Source organism: Salvelinus alpinus, chromosome 13, assembly GCF_045679555.1.
Source record: "Salvelinus alpinus chromosome 13, SLU_Salpinus.1, whole genome shotgun sequence".
In the NCBI taxonomy this organism is placed as follows: Eukaryota; Metazoa; Chordata; class Actinopteri; order Salmoniformes; family Salmonidae; genus Salvelinus; species Salvelinus alpinus.
The window spans coordinates 34,625,217-34,645,594 of NC_092098.1; the positions used below are offsets into that span (position 1 = coordinate 34,625,217).

The following is a 20,378-nucleotide window of genomic DNA, read 5'->3' on the forward strand; positions in this document are numbered from 1 at the left end:
AATGTAACAACATGTGGAAAAAGTCAAGGGGTCTGAATACTTCCCGAAGGCACTGTATAGAGTATGCTACTCTCTTTATCTTAATAGCTTACAGTTTATTCGCTGTTAGTCAGCACCTCCATACCCCATGTTTTCTTTCAACACCACAAAAGCATGAGCTGGAGCACACCCAGAGAAAAGTATTTAGTGTGAAGTAGGCTCCCCATCCCTTTGTCTAATGTAGTGATTTTTAAGGGTCTTGATTTGAGGTACAGTACGATGCACATCATGTTAAATTTTTTGCAAATCTACCATTAACAATAATATAGCCTATAATTTTCAGTATGCAGAAGTTTGAGTTAGTGCAAAGTCAAATTACAATTCAGGCTTTGTAGTAGTATCTGATATCTATACTGTACATCTATTCTAGTTGCACACTGTATTGATTTTCTGCCCTCCTCTTGCTATACCTGAGATAGCAATCCCTACATAATGTCACAACATCGTAGGGCTACTGGATAGGTTTTGATCAGACTATGGTTTCCCACAATACAAACCAATGTCGGTGGGGAAACTATGAATTTATATTTATGCTCTTAGAGGCACAGACTGTGGATTTGTCTCTCGCGTTTCCTAGATGAGTGGCATAATCTCAATATGTTATGAAGTGATCTTGGTCTGCTTAGGACAAGCCAATGTAATTAACAGAAGAAAATTAGCTTTCCTTGTACGTCGGTGTCTGTTTTCTGTTGTATTGCTCAATTGTTGTCGTGTGGAAACATATTCATAGTGACAAAAGCAAGGGTCAAGTAAAAAAACAAATCACCAGACAAAAGTAATTTCAGCTCGCTCATGTTTGGGCCTGTGCTCTGAAAACCTTTCATGACAGAAGGTCAAAACAGGACGGCAACTATGGGACAATAGTGTAGACTAGAGATATATTACTCCTAGCTGTGTCTACTGTACATTTCTATACACAGAGGGAAGCCATCATTATAGTTATGACTCCACTATACGCTACTCTGAGGGTTGATGGAGCATCAAATCTTTACACGGGTGTCATAATGAGCTCAATGAAATACTCTATGGCCTAATTACAAGGTTCTCCCATTGTGCTGGAGTGTGTGAGTTAGTTTTCTGTTTAAAGTGTGTGTGGGGGTCCTTGGGGGATCCCACTGAAGGAACGGAACCCACCCTGTCCATCTCTTTGTGCTGTAATCGGCCTGTCAAACGCCTCTCTTTGTGGATGTGTGTGTGTGTGCGTGTGCTCAGCTGGCAGTAGAGCCCTATCCCATCATCAGCTATGTCTTCAGACAGAACCCCTGCTGTTTCAAAAACACTGTCACTGTCCAAGAATGTCAATACAAGCATAAGCAGGCCAAACTACATACCCCATTGTGTTTGCCATCATCCCCATAGTGTATACGAAACGATTACAGCCAAAATCATAGAACTCGTGGTTTAATATAACACTACAGCATGGCTCTGCATTGTATATACTGACTTTGGAAAATGTACTGTATATTGGATAGAGTTGGCCCTTGTGGCGATAACACTTTGATAATCATTTGTTTTGATACACTCAAGACAAGTATTGTAACTGCAAAACAAGTAACACGATGCCACAAGAATGATACAATGGTAGTTAACTTGGAGACCCATAGATCTAGCTGGAGCAATTTGCGACACATCTGTACTGTCTCAGTAAAATGGTGTTCCAGTTTTAGACTGAACAGGGTCAGAGGAATCAATGATTAGTTATGTCACAATCAGTGAGACTGCTCTATTTCCTTACAGCATCAAATGTGGCTTACAAAGACAAAATACACTCAAAGAATACAAGAAATTCCAGTGATAACATCTCAAATAAAAGTTTTGTGCATTGCTCTCCCCACAGCAAACCTTAACACCTCAAGCCACCATAAAGTGAAAACCTCAGGCCCAAAATAAAAGCATCTTCATTACGTCGGTTTCATTTCCTGGAAGGGCACAATTATTAGTCTCAGCACCAACCGGCACACTGGACTAATGGCTTCAGTGTGACAGAGAGATCTAAGAGGGGGAACCGGTGGCAGGGCTCAGCTCGTACCAAGAGAGGACCAGCGGGGGCCGGAGCCCGACCAGCCAGGCCTTTCATTTATCCAACTCATGAAAGGGCCACTCGTCTCTCTCCTAATTGCAACGTAAACTCTATCAAGCTGGGCTTATTGGGGAGGAGGGCGGGGGACTGGCCTCATTTGAAGAGCCTCTATTCCACTTCCCTTCCCCTGAGGACCAGCGGCGGGCTGCAAAATGGACATCAGATCAGATGCAGGAAGCACAACACAGGAGGGAGGGGTATGGGGCACAAGGAGATTTGACTCTCTCCACTCGGCACTCACCTTCGTGTCCCTGCACTGTTTGGATAACTGTGTCAGGAGTGTGAAGAGGACAAAACTAGAAAAGTCTGTGGTAATTTCACAGATGGAATGACCAAACTTTTGAAACTGATAGACTTTGAATGAGTAGTCCAAAGACTTTGAATGAGTAGTCTTTATAGTTTACCTGAAGTTTTTCAAAGTTTGGGCAAACAAACAAATACAGATATTTGAGATGACAGACAGTGACACATGGACAGACAGTGACGCATTTAATACCGCCTTGCACACTCTTGCCTGCATCTAGCTTATCTACTGTAGGGTGAAATCATTAGTCCAATAGTTGCAAACAAGAGTTTATATTGGACAAATTCAGGTATTTTATCCCCGTTTCGTTTGCTTCTATTTAAGAAACGTTTATCAACAGAATCGACGGAATGAATACACCCCTGATCATGCATAAACGCAGTTCACTTTCATAGCAGCCACGTTGTATTCCTTCTCGCCGCTATGCACTCTCCTCCTTTCACCTTTTCCCTTCGTTTGTGGACTTCAATGAACAACACATCAGCTATGTGAACAGGCAACAAAAAAAATCCAAGCTAAACCATGTCATAACCATGTCATAACCTTGTTGTCCCCATATTAGCTAAAGTAACGTCCTAGTCAACATAGCTAATAGAACTAACACGTTAGTAAACCCGCTACAATCATGCAGTAACATTACAGTGTACAGTCAGATAAACCGACGGGCCCGGTGGCAATAAATTAATATAACCAAAAGCTTACCTTTACTTGGAAGAGTTCCCGTGTTGTGTTGAATAGTCATAGCCAGCTAACTAACATAGCATCCCTCTGTTTGAGCCGGGTGTTTGAGTAACTAAACTATCCAGCTGCATTTGCTAGCTAAGTAAGTTTCTCTCTTGCTTCTCCTTCATTTTTGAATAAATTAATTTGTTGAAAACTGGTCAACTATTGTCTTTCTCTCTCTTTGATTCAACTACTCACCACATGTTATGCACTGCAGTGCTAGCTAGCTGTACCTTATGCTTTCAGTACTACAGTAGATTCATTCTCTGTTCCTTTAATTGGGTGGACAACTTGTCAGTTAATGCTGCAAGAGCTCTGATAGGGTGAAGGATGTCCTCCAGAAGTTGTCATAATTACTGTGTAAGTCTATGGAAGTGGTTGAGAACCAAGAGCCTCCGAGGTTTTGTATTGAAGTCAATGTACCAAGAAGAGGGCGGAAGCTGGCTTTCCTCCGGCTACACCATGATGCTACGCTACAGAGTGCTGTTGAGGCTACTGTAGACCTTCATTGCAAAACAGTGTGTTTTAATAAATTATTTGGTGACTTGAATATATTTAGTATAGTTTTATCTAAAAAGGATAACTTTTTCAATATTTTACAATTTTTATGAAATTCACTGAGGAGGATGGTCCTCCCCTTCCTCCTCTGAGGAGCATCCACTGGTCAGCATAGTTAACCAAGCGAGGTCCAGACATTTGCAATTGGGGAGGGAGAAATAATGGGAAAAGTAAATTGAGAAGGAAAGGTTGGCAATATGTCCACTTCATTGTGGTGTCTGTTAATCATTCCCAGATCCCCTCTGGCTCCAATAAGGGAGTATAACAGAGTATAAAAGAACAATTTGGGCTGCCCCAGCTGTGAAAAGCCAACCCATCATGAACACAATAGCCCTGTAGAGGCCACAGTAATTCGGCGTGTGATCATGGACACGCCCCTCTCACCCTGTGTCTTTGTTTAAGTCGGTCAACAGCACATCACCTTGCCCTCCACCCCCTCCAATGGCCAGATGGGTAAATCCATAATGCAGGGAAAAGAGCGGACCCCCCTAGTTCGCCCATGCTCCAACATGGATCTTATAAGACCCCATTACAGACCAATGGGAGCCCCCTTCTTGCCTAATTAAGCGCAGCTATCCCGGCCCTGTGCGCAATGGCTTACCGACCTGGGAGGAGGCCCCTGCACCTGGGGATGCTACCTGTTACTCAGCCCAGCTCATCAGCCCTGAGGAGAGAGCCCCAGCTGGCCAGCCAGCCAGCCAGGATGCCCTGAGTTAGGGATGGGGCGGGTCCATGGCTGGTGAGGCGTGGTGGCTGTGTATGGAGTTGTTTTATGGCCGTCTGTGGGCCGTTATATGTTGTCTTAGGGAAGTCACACCTCGCAGCACACATACCATACACATGCATAGAGACACTTACACTCACTTAGGCTACGTCCACAGATTTTCTCTTATTAGTTCACCTGTACCTGCCTTGTTAACTGGCCATTCTTCCTTGGTTATAAAAGTAATAATTTTCTTTCTTTTGTTTTGTTTCAGAATTGTTTTAACTCATTGTGAGATTACATTTATTTAGCATTCAAACATTAAATACACTACATTACTAAAAGTATGTGGACACCTGATAGTCGAACATCTCATTCTAAAATCATGGGCATTAATATTGAGTTGATCTCCCCTTTGCTGCTATAACAGCCTCCAATCTTCTGGGAAGGCTTTCTGCTAGATGTTGGAAGATTGTTGCGGGGACCTGCTTCCATTCAGCTACAAGAGCATTAGTGAGGTCGGGCACTGATTTTGGGTGATTAGGCCTGGCTCGCAGTCGGCGTTCCAATTCATCCCAAAGGTGTTCTATGAGGTTGAGGTCAGGGCTCTGTGCAGGCCAGTCAAGTTCTTTCACACCGATTTTGACAAACCATTTCTGTATGGACCTCGCTTTGTGCACAGGGGCATTGTCATGCTGAAACAGGAAAGGGCCTTCCCCAAACTGTTGCCACAAAGTTGGAAGCATAGAATCGTCTAGAATGTCATTGTATGCTGTAGCATTACGATTTCCCTTCACTGGAACTAAGGGGCCTAGCCCGAACCCTGAAAAACAGCCCCAGACCATTATTCATCCTTCACCAAACTTTACAGTTAGCACTATGCATTCGAGCTACCGGTGAGCTTTACACCACTCCAGCTGACGCTTGGTGTTGTGCATGGTGATCTTAGGCTTGGAAACCCATTTCATGAAGCTCCCGACAAACAGTTATTGTGCTGACATTGATCCAGATGCAGTTTGGAACTCGGTAGAGAGTGTTGCGACCGAGGACAGACGATTTGTATGCGCTGCGCACTTCAGCACTCAGACCCGTTCTGTGAGCTTGTGTGGCCTGCTACTTCGTGGCTGAGCCATTGTTGCTCCTAGACATTTCCACGTCACAATAACAGCACTTATAGTTGACCGGGGCAGCTCTAGCAGGGCAGAAATTTGAAGAACTGACTTGTTGGAAAGGTGGCTTCCTATGTTGGTGCCACATTGAATGTCACTGAGCACTTCAGTAAGGCCATTCTACTGCCAATGTTTGTCTATGGAAATTGCATGGCTGTGTGCTCGATTTTATACACCTGTCAGCAATGGGTGTGACTGAAATAGCAGAATCCACTCATTTGAAGGGGCGTCCACATACTTTTGTATATATAGTGTATATCGTCTACACAGTGATAAGTATTGAATTGCCACAACCAGGCAGCAGACTCAACTAAGGCCATGGTCAGGGCAAGGAATAGTAAAACCTAATATTTACATTCAAACTGCAACTTTTCCAACTTGTCAATCATTGAATTTGCAGTGGATTTTCCAGTTTGTATTCAAAACATGAAAACCCAAAAAGCCCTCTAGATCAGGGGTCTCCAACCTTTTCTTGCCCAGGGACCCCTCCCAGGCAAACCGCCAACACAGGGATCCCCGTCACACATTAGCAACAAGCAAAAAGACATTCACATGTCTTGTCTTATCATCAGGTGAATGATAATGACAAGGAGAAGTAATTAACATTTTAAATGAATAGATTTGGTAGATAGTTTTTCATTATTTTGACCTCCCCACGTTATAGTTGGAAGAGGAGGTGTAAACTCTAACGTAGCTTTTTATATAGAAAGGGAACTCCAAAAACAAGAGCAGCTGTTTAGATGCTTAAACAAAGGTTAGCCATGTATTGACAAAATGTAAGTTAAGAAAGCTTACCAGCAGCCAGCGGCACTTGCCACACTGGTAGCCTATTCACGGGTGGTTTTTCAAAACCTACTGTATGTCAGATACTCCAGTGAGTGTAATTGGCTCGAATTAGTGTAATTTGTTTAATATTAGGAGTTGAGAAATAAAGTAGATAATTAGAAAGATATTCTACTCTTTTCTACTTTATAAAAAATTTTCTGTTGTTGCTAGCGATATTCCCCTCCAAAAATGCTGTATTTTTATTTTATTTTTGTGGACACAATTGATTTTCACAAGGTTCACTCACCTAAAATGCTTGACCTATTTGAAGTCTGTCAAACAGCAGACAGCACAGTGGGAAAGCAATCAAACCAAAGATCTCTCCCCTTGAAATATCAGGGCTGACAAATAATTCATATTTTGTAACAATCAATACGCCACACTCTCACACTTACACACCACTGTTTTCTCTTTATAGTACTGATTGGAATGAACTGAAATCTTCTGAAGCATTCGGTGCATTGATTGCTTGAAAGCGACCCATCCCAGTGAGTGGGTAAGGTTGTTTCAGACTGGTCATATCAAAGTGTTGCTGCAATGGGTGCAAAGGGCCAGTCTGGAGAAGCACTTGAGAATAGGAGACAATTGCTAAGAGACATTCAGATTTGAGGACGCTAACTTAAGTGAGACATATATGGTCTGCAGTTTTGCTAAATTAGCAGGGGGGATGGTGTTCTAATGCATATTTAAATGAATACTTAGCATTTTTCAGCAAATTAACTTTTTATGAAATAAGATAAATGGATAGGGAAAGGTAGGGGGTAGAATTTATGAAATGCAAATGTCAGAAGGGTACAAATGACAGGGGTGTGTTTTCCAAGTTAATATCCATGGGGTCGTGGCTAATTGTGTCTTTGTTGTGTGATTACGCAGAGATTTCTCAGGGTTTAGAGTCACTGCTGTGGGCTGGAGCCAGCGCTTTGTTTAACTTCCTCCCCTCGTGGCTCCAAGTGTACATTGGGGCTATAGCTAATGCCCAGAACAACAGCATATAGGTCCTGTTAACCCATCTTCTGCTGGCTTTCCTACAATTACATATTAGAAAAAAAGGACTTTGGTGTTACCAGAACATACCTGTGCTTTTAAACTGCATCGATCCTGAAAGTTTCAGCCATAAGGTTTGCGTTTGAATGCTTTGGAATGAACAGTCAAGTTGACTGATTCGTGACGTGATCGTGCGGAAATGGTGAAATCAGCCATGGCGTTTCCTGGAGAGTTAGTTTGTGAGGCGTGATTGGACACAACCCCCTCAGGAGACAGTGGCCAGCTTGCTCTGGGGGTTCTCCCTCTGGTCTCCCAGCTGAACGTACAGAAAAACCAATTATGCCACCCTGGCATATGGGCAGTGCAGGAGCGCCACTCTAATGACGGTGCATGCCAACTGCTCGCCAGCCGAGGGTCAGCGGCGCTCGGTGTTGTTGCCAAAAAGTCACCCAATTACGAGGCACCTCCTTCCCTGATGGGAGTTGTGGATCCAGCTGTAGAAGGGCAGAGGACTCGCGGACATGGCACACCTGCATCCTGATCGCACCATGGGACTGGCTGTCTGTCGCCACCTTCATCCGGCTGGGACCGGGAGGAGGGGGCTTCAGCTGGCTGTCCTATACCCTAGCCCTGGAGCTTCTCAGCAGGGCACAGCCAGACCTGGGCACATATGTTCTGCCCACCCCTAGTTCCACTAAACAGTGTGGGGCCACATCACCACCGATTTTACACATTCAACTGCAGGTGTGAACAGCAGAAGTCTCGTCTCGCTGTTCGAAAGAGCTCAATGATCAACCACACCCCATCTCAGCAGACAGGCAGATCTCTGGGGGAACAAGCTTCCATGGCTATCACAAAGCCAACAGCAATGAGTTGACATGTGTTGGCTCACGGGTTGCCACTTGATATGCTGGCAGACTAGGGTATATGTATATTGTGTGTTGATAGACATATGCCTTGTTTCGTCATTGACTCCAGTACTGTTTGCGCCATGCAAATTAAGATTTTCTTCAAAAGGCTAAGCTCTCTAGTCTAGACACTGCTGACACGTTTGCTGACTACACAACAGTGGTAGGCCTGATTACCAACAATGACAAGACAGCCTACAGGGAGGAGGTGAGAGTCCTGAAGGATTGTTGCCAGGAAAATAACAGACAGTGTGGTGAAGAAGGCGCAACAGCCTCAGGAGGCTGAAAAATTTGGTTTGGCTCCTAAGACCCTCACGAACTTATACATAATCACCAATGAGAGCATCTTGTCAGGCAGTATCACTGCCTGGTACTGTATGACAATTGCACCGTTCACAACCACAGGTCTTTCCAGAGGGTGGTGCAGTCAGACCAACGCATCACCAGGGGGCAGGATATCTACAGCACCCGGTGTCACAGGAAGGCCAAGAAGATAATTTTATTGATTTATTTCACCTTTATTTAACCAGGTAGAATAGTTGAGAACAAGTTCTCATTTACAACTGCGACCTGGCCAAGAGGATCAAGGACCTCAGCCTCCCGAGCCCCGGCCCATTCACCCCGCTATGATCTAAAGGCGGAGACAGTACAGGTGCATACAAGCTGGGACCGAGAGACTGACAACAGCTTTTATCTCCAGGCCATCAGACTGTTAAACATTCACCACTAGCCGGCCTCCGCCCAGTACTCAACTTGATATGGCTTGAATAAATTTTTTAAGAATAATGGGCAAATATTGTATAATCCAGGTGTGCAAAGCTCTTAGACTTACCCAAAAAGACTCACAGCTGGAATCGCCTTCAAAGGTGCTTCTACAAAGTATTGACTCAGGGATGTGAAAAGTTATGTAAATTAGATATTTCTGAATTTCATTTTCAATACATTTGCATAAAAAAACAAATTGAATCAAAGTTTATTGGTTGCGTACACAGATTTGCAGATGTTATCGCAGGTGCAGCGAAATGCTTGTGTTTCTAGCTCCAACAGTGCAGCAATATATGGATTTTCACAGCCCCTGTGCTTGAGCAAAAGAGACTGAAGTCGTCACAGAGGTCAATATGTAGAAGGTCAATGCAATCGATTCCTTAGACAAAACCCCATCTCTCGGCCTTAGCGGCTTCAATATAGTATAGAGAACAGGTAAAAATTGTCTCAGAGAAGACCAACGAACAACGAAACTGACTTCTCACTCCTTGTCTGGGAGGTTTCCGGAATGCAAAGGTTGGTCAATAAATGATTGCGCTGTGTTTCTTCTCACTTAATTGAATCAGACTAATTGTTGGAGGCTCTTGGGGAGAGGATGGAGGATCGAATGGTAATGAGAGTTCGATTTTGATGATGTTCTCAAGCAGGGGAAGAAAAAACAGTGGACGCCACGACGCAGACTCTGCTATCGATCTCCAATCTGAGCTCCGAATGGAACACTTCAGTTAGAGACCACTTTTTAAACACTGCCACTCAGGAGGAGAGTCTGGGAAGGAAAAAAATGATATGAACTGTCACTTTCTATCACTTCCAAGAGTGACCATCAGTGGTAGGTGTAGATAGAGGATCCAGACAGTACAAATGACAATATGATCAAGATTACCTGGTAGCAATAGCTTGTAATGGCCTTTTCACCTGTCATAGGAATTACATACTGACTGCCATTACATTACATTAATGACAAGCCACATTGAGTTATGACATCTGACGCAACATTATGATGAAGCGTAAGAGCAAGAAGTGGACCTCAAGACCTGACCAGGGAAAACTCCAGGCCAAAGTTATGAGCAATATCAGCTGCACACGTCTTAAAATGTATGCATTTGGAAGAACAAAGCCATTGGCATGCAGTGGCTGTGAGTTTGGACCATGTGCTAATATAACATATTGTTCCTGTGTGTTCTGACCGGGCTGTGCTTTTATTTCTCATCACACTGCACCTTGCATTTACCAGCCAGAGTACAGAGAGTACGGGCTGAATCCTAAACAGTAATTTGACACCACGGGCCCTCCATTCGCCGGCTCGCCACTTCCAGCCAGAACGCTGATGGTCTGTCTTTTACTAGAGGCAAACATGCTCCAAACAATACAACCAAAACTGATCTCCCTTAATAGCGGGAGAGTACATACTCAACACTGTTTGGTAGCCAGAACGCAGTGGCGGTGTAGCGATAAAATGCAGAAGGCAGTAAAAAGTGAATATGGGGTTCACTTTGTATGTGTAATAGAGAAGGAAAGAGAATGTATTCACCAAGCATGATGCTATTGCAACAGAGAACAATAATTACATGATATGCATGGCTGAAGTGAGAAACCAGGGAGCATGCAATCATTACAACGTAATTACACTCATCTTTGCTGTGGTATTTTATTACCAGCTTATTATGGTTGATTTATGGTTGCGATAAAACCGTTGGTTTGGCGCCAAAGATAATTGCGGCCATGTAATAGTCATTTGTCAAAGTCGTTTCAATTTTAAATCAAGCTTTAATCGTGTCAGATTACGTCAATGCATCTCTTCTGAGATAAGGCATGCAGCAGTGGCATCATTTTCTAACTTCATCTTTGCTTGATTTAAGTGAGTTCATTTTGTTGGAATACTATTTACTGGTTCATTTCCAGGGCTATTATTCGATGGTTTGACAGACAAATGATCGTCTTTGTGAGGCGATATATTGAAGGCAATAATCCACTTCAGACAATGTAATATGATTCCAAATGGGAAGATAATGGTGTGGATGTGTGTCTCCCAGTGGGTGTTCATTGTGCCTGCTAGAAAATAAGACATGGTTGTGGAGGTTCTACTCCTACACCTAAGCAGATGATGGAGTAGTTATCGAATGTGCCTGTGCGTGTCTTAGAGAGAGAGGTCGAGAGTTAGAGAGAGAGAGGTCGAGAGTTAGAGAGAGAGAGGTCGATAGTTAGAGATAGAGGTCGAGAGAGGTCGAGAGAGAGAGAGAGAGGTCGAGAGAGAGAGAGAGAGGTCGAGAGAGAGAGAGAGAGAGAGAGAGGTCGAGAGAGAGGTCGAGAGAGAGAGGTCGAGAGAGAGAGGTCGAGAGAGAGAGGTCGAGAGAGAGAGGTCGAGAGAGAGAGGTCGAGAGAGGTCGAGAGAGAGAGAATGCTGAAGACACTCATTCTATCTTTGCACTGCAATTACACATCTTTACTGGTAGACCACATCCACATGTTGACGCTGCCATGTCGACTATCACCTATAGAGATAATCTATGCATTGCTTTCACCTCACCAGCTACTACCGAGGCACTCGAACATCTACACTGGCAAATTGGTGTGAGGTCTGAGAGTGGGGTTGAGGGATGAGATGACGCAATGGCCTTACGCACATAGCCTGAGAGACTATCGATCTACTGAATGGGGTCCATACCATCCCCATATTGTACGCTGATGAGAAGCCGATGTGGAATCTTCTGGCACAGCTGCCCCATGAATGGAAGACCCCTTAAAATGAGGGTTCCGGAAAGTTCCCCTGGAAAGGGTGCAGGATGGGGGTCGTCACGCCAACTTTGTAGAGGGGATGGCATCCATTGTCCCAGAGACGGAGCGGGAGGACAGGGGCCCGATGGGGGAAAGGATCTGCTAATAGGAGTCACACTGACGCTGTCAGCAGGGGGCTGCACCACGCGTGACCACCCGGACCACCCCAACACACACACGCGCCAAGTTTAGCGTATTAAGAGACATGCAAAAACACTAATTTAGGGACAAAAAAATTCACTAACATATACACATGCACACATTCAGACACATACATCACAAATGTCTTGGCCCACACACGTATATATTCAATATTTCTCACAAGCATACAAATACACAGACACACACAGCATGCATGTGTAGATATCCACATGCACATACATCCACAAGCCCACATTCATGCATACACATGCACACACATAGGTCTACGTTCATGCATGCACTTGCATTTATTGCTTAGGATAGACTGTATATTCAGTGATCCTCCACTTTGCTGAGCATCACTACACCCTTTAGACTTCACTAATAATCTTAGACACTATTTTACCTACAGTTTTGAGTAGGAGTCACATCATTATTCACAATCAGACCACTTCCATTTCACTACTAGTCTTAGACATTGCTTTACTTGATCTGAAATGGAAAATGAAATCATATATTTCTGTCTTATAGAAACAGTTCTGTAGCAGCTCAGATGTGGCGGCTATCTAAATCACGCTCTCTTATTTTTGGTTTAGTTTTTATAAAGGAGCAGACATCAGCTCGTCTTTCATAGCGAGATGAAATGAGAGTTGATGCCACACCATCTTGTGTTGTTGACCAACCACCAGCGGATGTCTTCCTTTTGTTGTAGAGGTTTTAAATCACATAAAAAGTGATGACATAATGACAAAAGTATCATGAAACATGTTTTATCCCAAAAATGCTGACTGCTGTATATAAATGTTAGACTTATGAAATTAGATTGCAGCGCAATAGCAATTACCTCACTGCATGCCCAATGAAGAGCTCAAAATCAGTTTGGGATTATTGAAATTGTGTTTGACAATGATTCCTCATACATATTTCATAGACGCAACAAAGCATAGTCATAAATCATAATATATACATGTATCAATTGAGCTAGCTGTGATTTAGTCGTCTGACCTAAAACTGCTCCCACTATTATGGAAATACTGTTCTGAAAACATTGTTTGGAATCTAATATATATAAATGCTCATTAATAGTCACAGATAGGAGTGGTTAGTATCAGTTAGTATCAGTTCATGTTTGTTTATTTCACTGCATTTGTCTGTGTGTGCATTCATTTATGGGTGACCGTATATGTCTGCGTGTGTCTATGCCTCTGTGTGTATGCACGTCCCGCTCTGTTAAGACAGTGACAGTGTATTCTCCCTCTTCCATCGTGCCTCCAGGGATGATTATTAATCCAATAATTAAACATTTATTGCCGACAGCACCTGCTCTCTCTCTCTCTCTCTCTCCCGGACCCCTGGGGACGCCATCACACCATTCCAGGAAGCTTGAGGATAGGAAGAGAGATAGATAGAGAGAGAGAGAGAGAGAGAGAGAGAGGGGGGAAGGGAGGGAGGGATAGAGAAAGGGAAGGAGGGACACAGGCTGCAAGAGGGAGGGGTGAAAAAAAGAGCAGGCAATCCAAAGGGTAATCAGATAGAAGCTAGATTCTTTCACACTGGCAAGGTGTTTTTGTGCGGCGGCAGACGCCGTGTGAAGTTATGTGATTCCAGAACAAAAGGAGAGCAGGGGAAACAATCCGATGCACTCAGAGGAGGAGAAGAAAAGAAAGGGAAGAATAGAAAGAGGGGTACCCCCCAATGTGACAACCCTCGGAGCCTGACAGTTAATGAGAAAAGTTTTTTCATCTTTTTATCCGCTTTCTGCCTTCCAACCCTTAGACTTTTACCTACAAAAGACTGTTTTTAAAAGTGTAAGACTTTGCTGAATTACCATTGAATCCAGCGTTGGGAATAAGTGGACATTCATAATACATTGAGGACCCTCATTTAACACTTTTCACACAACGAGAGAGTGGGAGCCAGAGAGTCGCTCATTTAGTCTCTCATAGAGCTGAAAGGAGAGATATCGATCTGAAAGGAGTGATAGAAGAGAGGGACGGTGGTCCCCCTCTTTGACCGCTATAGAGGCAAGATGCTGCGTTACCTGATCAAGACCCTGCTCCAGATGAACCTATTCACAGACACCCTGAGAGACCCGTCTAACAGCAGTGAGCTGCTCTTCAACCTCTCCTCCATCCCCTCGTTGAACACCTCCCTGCTGCTGGACTGGGGCAACTTCACCGCCAGCATCAATGGTGAGTGGAACACTGACATTTGTGAAGGGTGTTTCTCTCTGCTGGCTTACATTGTATGTATGGTGATGTATGTCTGGGGCTTCGTTGAGTGGGTGAAAGAAGAAGTCATTTTAATGTTATCATAAAAGCAAATGTAAAGCCAGCTTCAATGGTGAGTAGACAGCGGTTTGCCACTTCTTAATGGTGCCTCTATCAGCTTATTTCCAAAAATGACTGGATGATAAATGTTTTGTCATTGTATAAGGTGCTGTAGGTGTGGGGCTTTGTTGAGTGGTAAAAAAATAAGGAATGTGGACCTCTGACACGTCCCTTATCTGGTGTTTCTCTCTGTTGTCTTATTGCTAAGAATGACTGACTGTTATAAGATGTATCAGTGTATGTGTGTTAAAGCTACTGTATTTGTGTTAAAGCTACTGTATGTGTGTTAAAGCTACTGTATGTGTGTTAAAGCTACTGTATGTGTTAAAGCTACTGTATGTGTGTTAAAGCTACTGTGTTAAAGCTACTGTATGTGTGGGGTTTTGTTGAGTGGTAAAAAAATAAGTAAGAACAAGTAATGTGTTATCATGAAAGCAAATGTTAAGTCAGCTTCAATGGAGAGTGGACCACTGTCTGACACCTCACAATGGTGTGTCTCTATTGTCTTATTACAAATAACTGACTGTCATAAAGTTTATTATTGTATGTTGTGAGGTGCTGTATGGGTTGGGCTTTGTAATGTGGTAATTCTATAGTGTAGAAAGAGGAGTAAGAATAGTTATCTTGAAAGCAAGATAACGGAAAATTACAGACTTTATGTTAATTTATTTCAAAGTATCACTCACTGACTCGCTGACTGATTGACTGACTGACTGATGTGTGGAGCTCTCTTAAGTGTTAATTTGAGTGTAGAGGGAGATCAGAAATAAATAAGGAGCAAAGAGTTGGCATGAGAGAAGATATATAATCTGCTGACTTTGATGGATGGGCAATTTAAAATGAATTTGATATTTGAATATGAAATTATATTTTATTTTGCAGTTTAACGTAAAGATAGCTGTTATTTGTCTGTCATTATAAATATTTTGTCTTGTAACTTGTTTAAATTGGAGTGAGACAAGATTGAATGAGAGAGTTTCTCTGCCTATAGCAAAGAAAGATGATGCATTGTCTTTAGTAGACTTATTCACAATTTAACATCATATTTTTGGAATCTCCGATTATTCTGGCAATTCTCACATAGAAACTTAATTGGAAGGAAGAATGTTTGACATGCTTTTTAAATTTGTATCACAGATGTTTTTGGGAAAATCACGATGAAAGTGGCCATTTTAGGCCCTTTTTAGACCTATATGCCTCCTGTAAGACCCTGTGATCTGTGAACCGTACATGATACAGACAACATCTTGGTGTCATTATTATTATACTCATTATAGTGTGCACTGTGCTCTAACATATGGAGTATGTCTAGATTCTGAAATACACATTTTCCAGTGGTGTAAGATACTAAAGTAAAAATACTTTAAAGTACTACTTAAGTAGTTTTTTGGGGTATCTGTACTTTACTTTACTATTTATAAATTTGACAACTTTTACTTCACTATATTCCTAAAGAAAATAATGTACTTTTTACTCCATACATTTTCCCTGACACCCAAAAGTACTCATAACATGTTGACAGGAAAATGGCCCAATTCACACACTTATCAATAGAACTTCCCTAGTCATCCCTACCGCCTCTGATCTGGTGGACTCACTAAACACAAATGCTTTGTTTGTAAATTATGTTGTGTAGGAGTATTGGAGTGTTGGAGTGTTGGAGTGCTGGAGTGTTGGAGTGTTGGAGTGTGCCCCTGGCTATTCGTCAATAAAGAAAAATGTGCAGTCTGGTTTGCTTAATATAAGGATTTGAAAGGGGTTCATACTTTACTTTTGATACATTTTAGCAATTCCATTTACTTTTGATACTTAAGTATATTTGAAACCAAATACTTGTAGACTTTTACTCAAGTAGTATTTTATTGGGTGACTTTCACTTTTACTTGAGTCATTTTCTATGGTACCTTTACTTTTACTCAAGTATGACAATTGAGTACTTTTCCCACCACTGATATTTTCACATTAATTTATTCAACATAAAAAATATTTATATGAATATCAAAAAAATATTTTCCTCTCCCGCTGGCGTGGAATCGACCAACAGGCAGCTAGGCAAACGGTGTAATGTGAAGCTCCTGCTGTGCCCTGCTCCTCTGGCTCCTATAATGAGGGAGTAGGGATAGGAAATGGGGAGGGGAGAGTTGGGGAGGAGTTAAGTGGAGGGAAGGGTGTGTTCACCTTGATGTTTCTCTAATGAGCTCCCCTGCTCTGGGTGCACCAATCAATATTGTAATACTGGCCAACACACAAACACACACTTCCTCTCATGCCTTGGCACTCAAGGTTATGGGCTTCCCATGGTCAGGTATATAGGCTATATCATATGTTATGGTTGGTTTAAGTTGCAGTCTACTGTATTCTGAGGATTACACTGGGGAGTTGAGAAATTGCTGTTGATAGATGTTGACTGAAGCAGTTTTATCATGGCAATTAATACTATGATTGATCTGACACGATTTTTGGTTTATTTATTTATTTATTGCATTTTCTTTCTTCACTCTATATTTCACCATGTCACAATCTTTTTAGTAACACAATCTTTTGTATCCCTTCTCCCCCCTTTCTTCTCAGAACACGTCTGACATCTTGACTAATAGTATTTTTGTTTGATAAATATACAGCTTGGCACTGCAGATTGATGTTTGTGAGTTAGAAAGTGGCGTGGGGAGGGTTAGCGAGTGTGTGTGTGTGTGTGTGTGTGTGTGTGTGTGTGTGTGTGTGTGTGTGTGTGTGTGTGTGTGTGTGTGTGTGTGTGTGTGTGTGTGTGTAGGGGGTGTATTGTTGGAGGGGCAGGGGGGCTGTATTTTAAAGGCAAACGTGTGGGAAGTAAATGCAGCCTCCCGATAAGCTGCTTATCTCAGCGGTGGGCGCGTATAGCCTCTCTTTTTCCCTCTCACCTTTTCTTTCTTCCCTCTGTCCATCGGTCTCATCACAGAGCCCTAATGGAGTGCAGATAGAGATGGAGCGGCAGTCCACTCCTCAGATCTATAGGAGCACAATGAGGGAGGCGTGTGCCGACTGCCGAGGCAAACAATCTATTGCAGAGGGATTGACTGATGTCAGCACTGCAGATGCTATCTGAGGCCTTTATTAAATGTGACTCTTGTTTAGATGAGCTGATATTCAATGTGGTGATTCGTTTGAGCTCGAGAGCCGAGAGCCGGTCGAGTTCTAACGATCATTCGACAGGCTCCAATACGATAAGTTTAGAGTGTAAATTACCGATGTTGTCTCCAAGATAACTATAGCTTTACAGATCAATGTTGCCATGTTTGCCTACATTACTGAGAGAAGCATCACACAGTAACAATGGTATAGTCCTTGCTCTACTAAACCTGCCAAGAGTAGGGGAACTAGACAAGCTAGAGAGTAATAGAGCCACAGGATGACAAGGACAGGTAGAGGAGCCCTGAAGGTTAGGAGGTGTCAGAAAATCTTTATGGACCTCAGCAGCATAACTGTTGTCTGGTGTATTGGGCTTCATTCCAGGAATGTAAAGAAGGGACTCATTGTGAGCCCTGCTCTTAAAGACACCCTCGCTCTCCCGCTATATCTCTTTTTGTTTTTTCTTCCTGCTGGTTCTCCAAGCCAGGACTGGAGGACCAGGGGGCAGTCAACCAAAGGGTGCCCAGGCGAGAAGCTCAACAGCGGGGCAGAGAATGGACAGTCTGCTAGGGTTCCCTAGAGCCTCATCGACTAATGGAGAAAATCAATGTGGCCCAATAACCAATCCTGGAAATAATGGTGAATTTGTTCAAACACAGTCTATATTGGACAACATCGGATTGGCAATAGTTTATCCATTATTGTATCTATCTCTCCCTCTCTGACTCTCACTTTCCTCTCTCACTATTCCTCTCTCTCTATTCTCTTTGTTTGACAATGTTGTCTGCGTAGTTCCAGTCCCTTTATCGCACATAGACTATTGCGATTCAATGGGATTTGTTGGGTTTGCGCATTCAGCAGTATTGTTGATTGATGTTCTTATAGGGGTGATGGGAGGATCGTATTTGGAGGCATGGAATGACTTTTGTGGGCAGAGATAGCTGTGTTTGAGGAGGCTCACAGTAAATATTGACGTTTGTCAGGCTTTAGACTGTTTCTGGTGACTGCTTTTTCTATTATCGTTCAAGCACATTATGTATTCCTTTTGAGGTTGTTCTTATGACCTTCAGAAAGTAGGGTTGAGGTTGCTGCCCTATGTACATAGACATGGAATCACTGGTAACTTTAATAATGGAACACGAGTCACTTTAATGTTTACATGCTGTTTTACTCATTTCATATGTATATACCATATTCTACTGTATTTTAGTCTATGCCACTCCGACATTGCTCGTCCTAATATTTATATATTTCTTAATTCCATTCTTTCACTTTTAGATTTGTGTGTATTGTAGTGTATTGTATTGTTGTGAATGGTTAGATATTACTGCACTGTTGGAGTTAGGAACACAAACATTTCGCTACACCCGCTATAACATCTGCTAAATATGTGTATGTGACCAATAACATTTGATTTGATTTTGATTTGGAAAATTCTGAAATAGTTTGAGCTTTGCCATATGAGTCTGTGTGTGAGTGTACATGTGTAGGCTAATTGACAGGTTTGATTGTACACATCATAATTACAACATGTCAGCTAAACTCCTATGCTTATGTGATCTAACTAACAGACAGCCCTAGTCCTAAATGTTAATACTTCCTGTTCAGAGATATCTTCAGGTTTTTAGCAAATGGATCCTATAGAAGCCTAAAGATTGTGGAGGAAATCGTTTTCAGTATTAAAACCTTGACTCTGTGGGAGTGTAATCCCTGTGCTCTAATTAGGGATGTGGGTGTTGGGGCGAGGTGGCCAGCATGCGTGTGTGTGTGCTAATCTCTCTGTGCTAATGTGGCCATTTGTCTGCTCATCGAGATCAAGCTCCCCTTTGCGCTCTTTCACCGAGCCATATCAACCCAGGTCATTCATTCAACATGTTCACCATGTGAGAGTGTGTGTGTGTGTGCGTGTGTGTGTGTGTGTTTGTGTGTGCGTGCATGTGTGCTGTGTGTGTATGTGGCAATTATCTCTCAATATGCAAATCAAGAGTGTGAAAGCTCTGACTGTGTCCAATCTGTTTTTATCCTTAAATAGTCATGACAGAAACAAACATCTAATTTTATAAGGTGTTCTGTACATCAACTTTCTTGTTTTGTTTTAACTCGACGGGTTCAATTTGCAGCTTTAGAAAACACTAAATTTAAAACGTAAAAGTTAGATCCGAACCTGCTGTGCCCTGACACTACTGGGGAGCGCAATCAGCGTGGCATGGTTGTGATGTGTGTCCTGAAGGAGGAGCGCTGAGTGGGTGCACACACTTCCTGTGCCAGAGCACTCCGTGGTGTCTGTCAGGTACGAGGTGTGAGAACACACTGTCAATCTGTCAGGGTGTGTATATTGTGCTACACTGACTAACTGTCGACCCCCTGCATTACCTGGCTCTGGCCCAGCTCTGACAGGGAGAGAGGGAGGAGAAGAAGGGAAGAAGAGAGAGGTGAGCTGCATAAATTGTGTCTTAATTGGGTCCATATTGGATACAAAATTGTGGACGACATGAACTGATGCACTATCACTAGTATGAGACAAAGAGAACGACAGGGAGTCAGAGGGAAAGAGAGAGAAAGACATAGTTAGAGAGACAAACAGTGAAAGAATGTTAGCGCAGTAGTGGCGCCTCACTGGCACTTCGCCACTCCGGTATTCCTCATTTATTCACTTGGAATGGGTGGTCAGGAATGCATTATTAATGGAATGCTGAAGAGCTTTTCTGAAGCCAAACATGTTTATGCATACTGCAGCCAAGGACTGGGAACGCCAGGTGTCCTCCCCTTCTCTTTGCCTCATCTCCCCACTCTCCCAAAGCCTGCCATTATTAGCCACAGTGGCACACACACACATGGATCCACACACACATACAGATCCACGCGCACACAAAGACATGCACACGCGCGGGCACACACACACACACAGATGCACATATGCTCTTACACCTACACACATGCACTGTTCATAGACAGCATGCACCAGATAA

The 20,378-nt window shown here is 42.9% G+C and overlaps 1 protein-coding gene across 1 annotated transcript in view; it reads left to right on the forward strand.

The window, feature by feature from the left end:
* Positions 1 to 13,507: 13,507 nt before the first annotated feature.
* The window catches only part of LOC139537573 (roundabout homolog 3-like), a 265,454-nt gene continuing 258,583 nt past the window's right edge, over positions 13,508 to 20,378 (forward strand). The window contains exon 1 of the mRNA XM_071339042.1: positions 13,508 to 14,166. Within this exon, the coding sequence (XP_071195143.1) occupies positions 14,004 to 14,166 (163 nt within the window). The 5' untranslated portion in view covers positions 13,508 to 14,003. The remainder of the gene's footprint in view (positions 14,167 to 20,378) is intronic.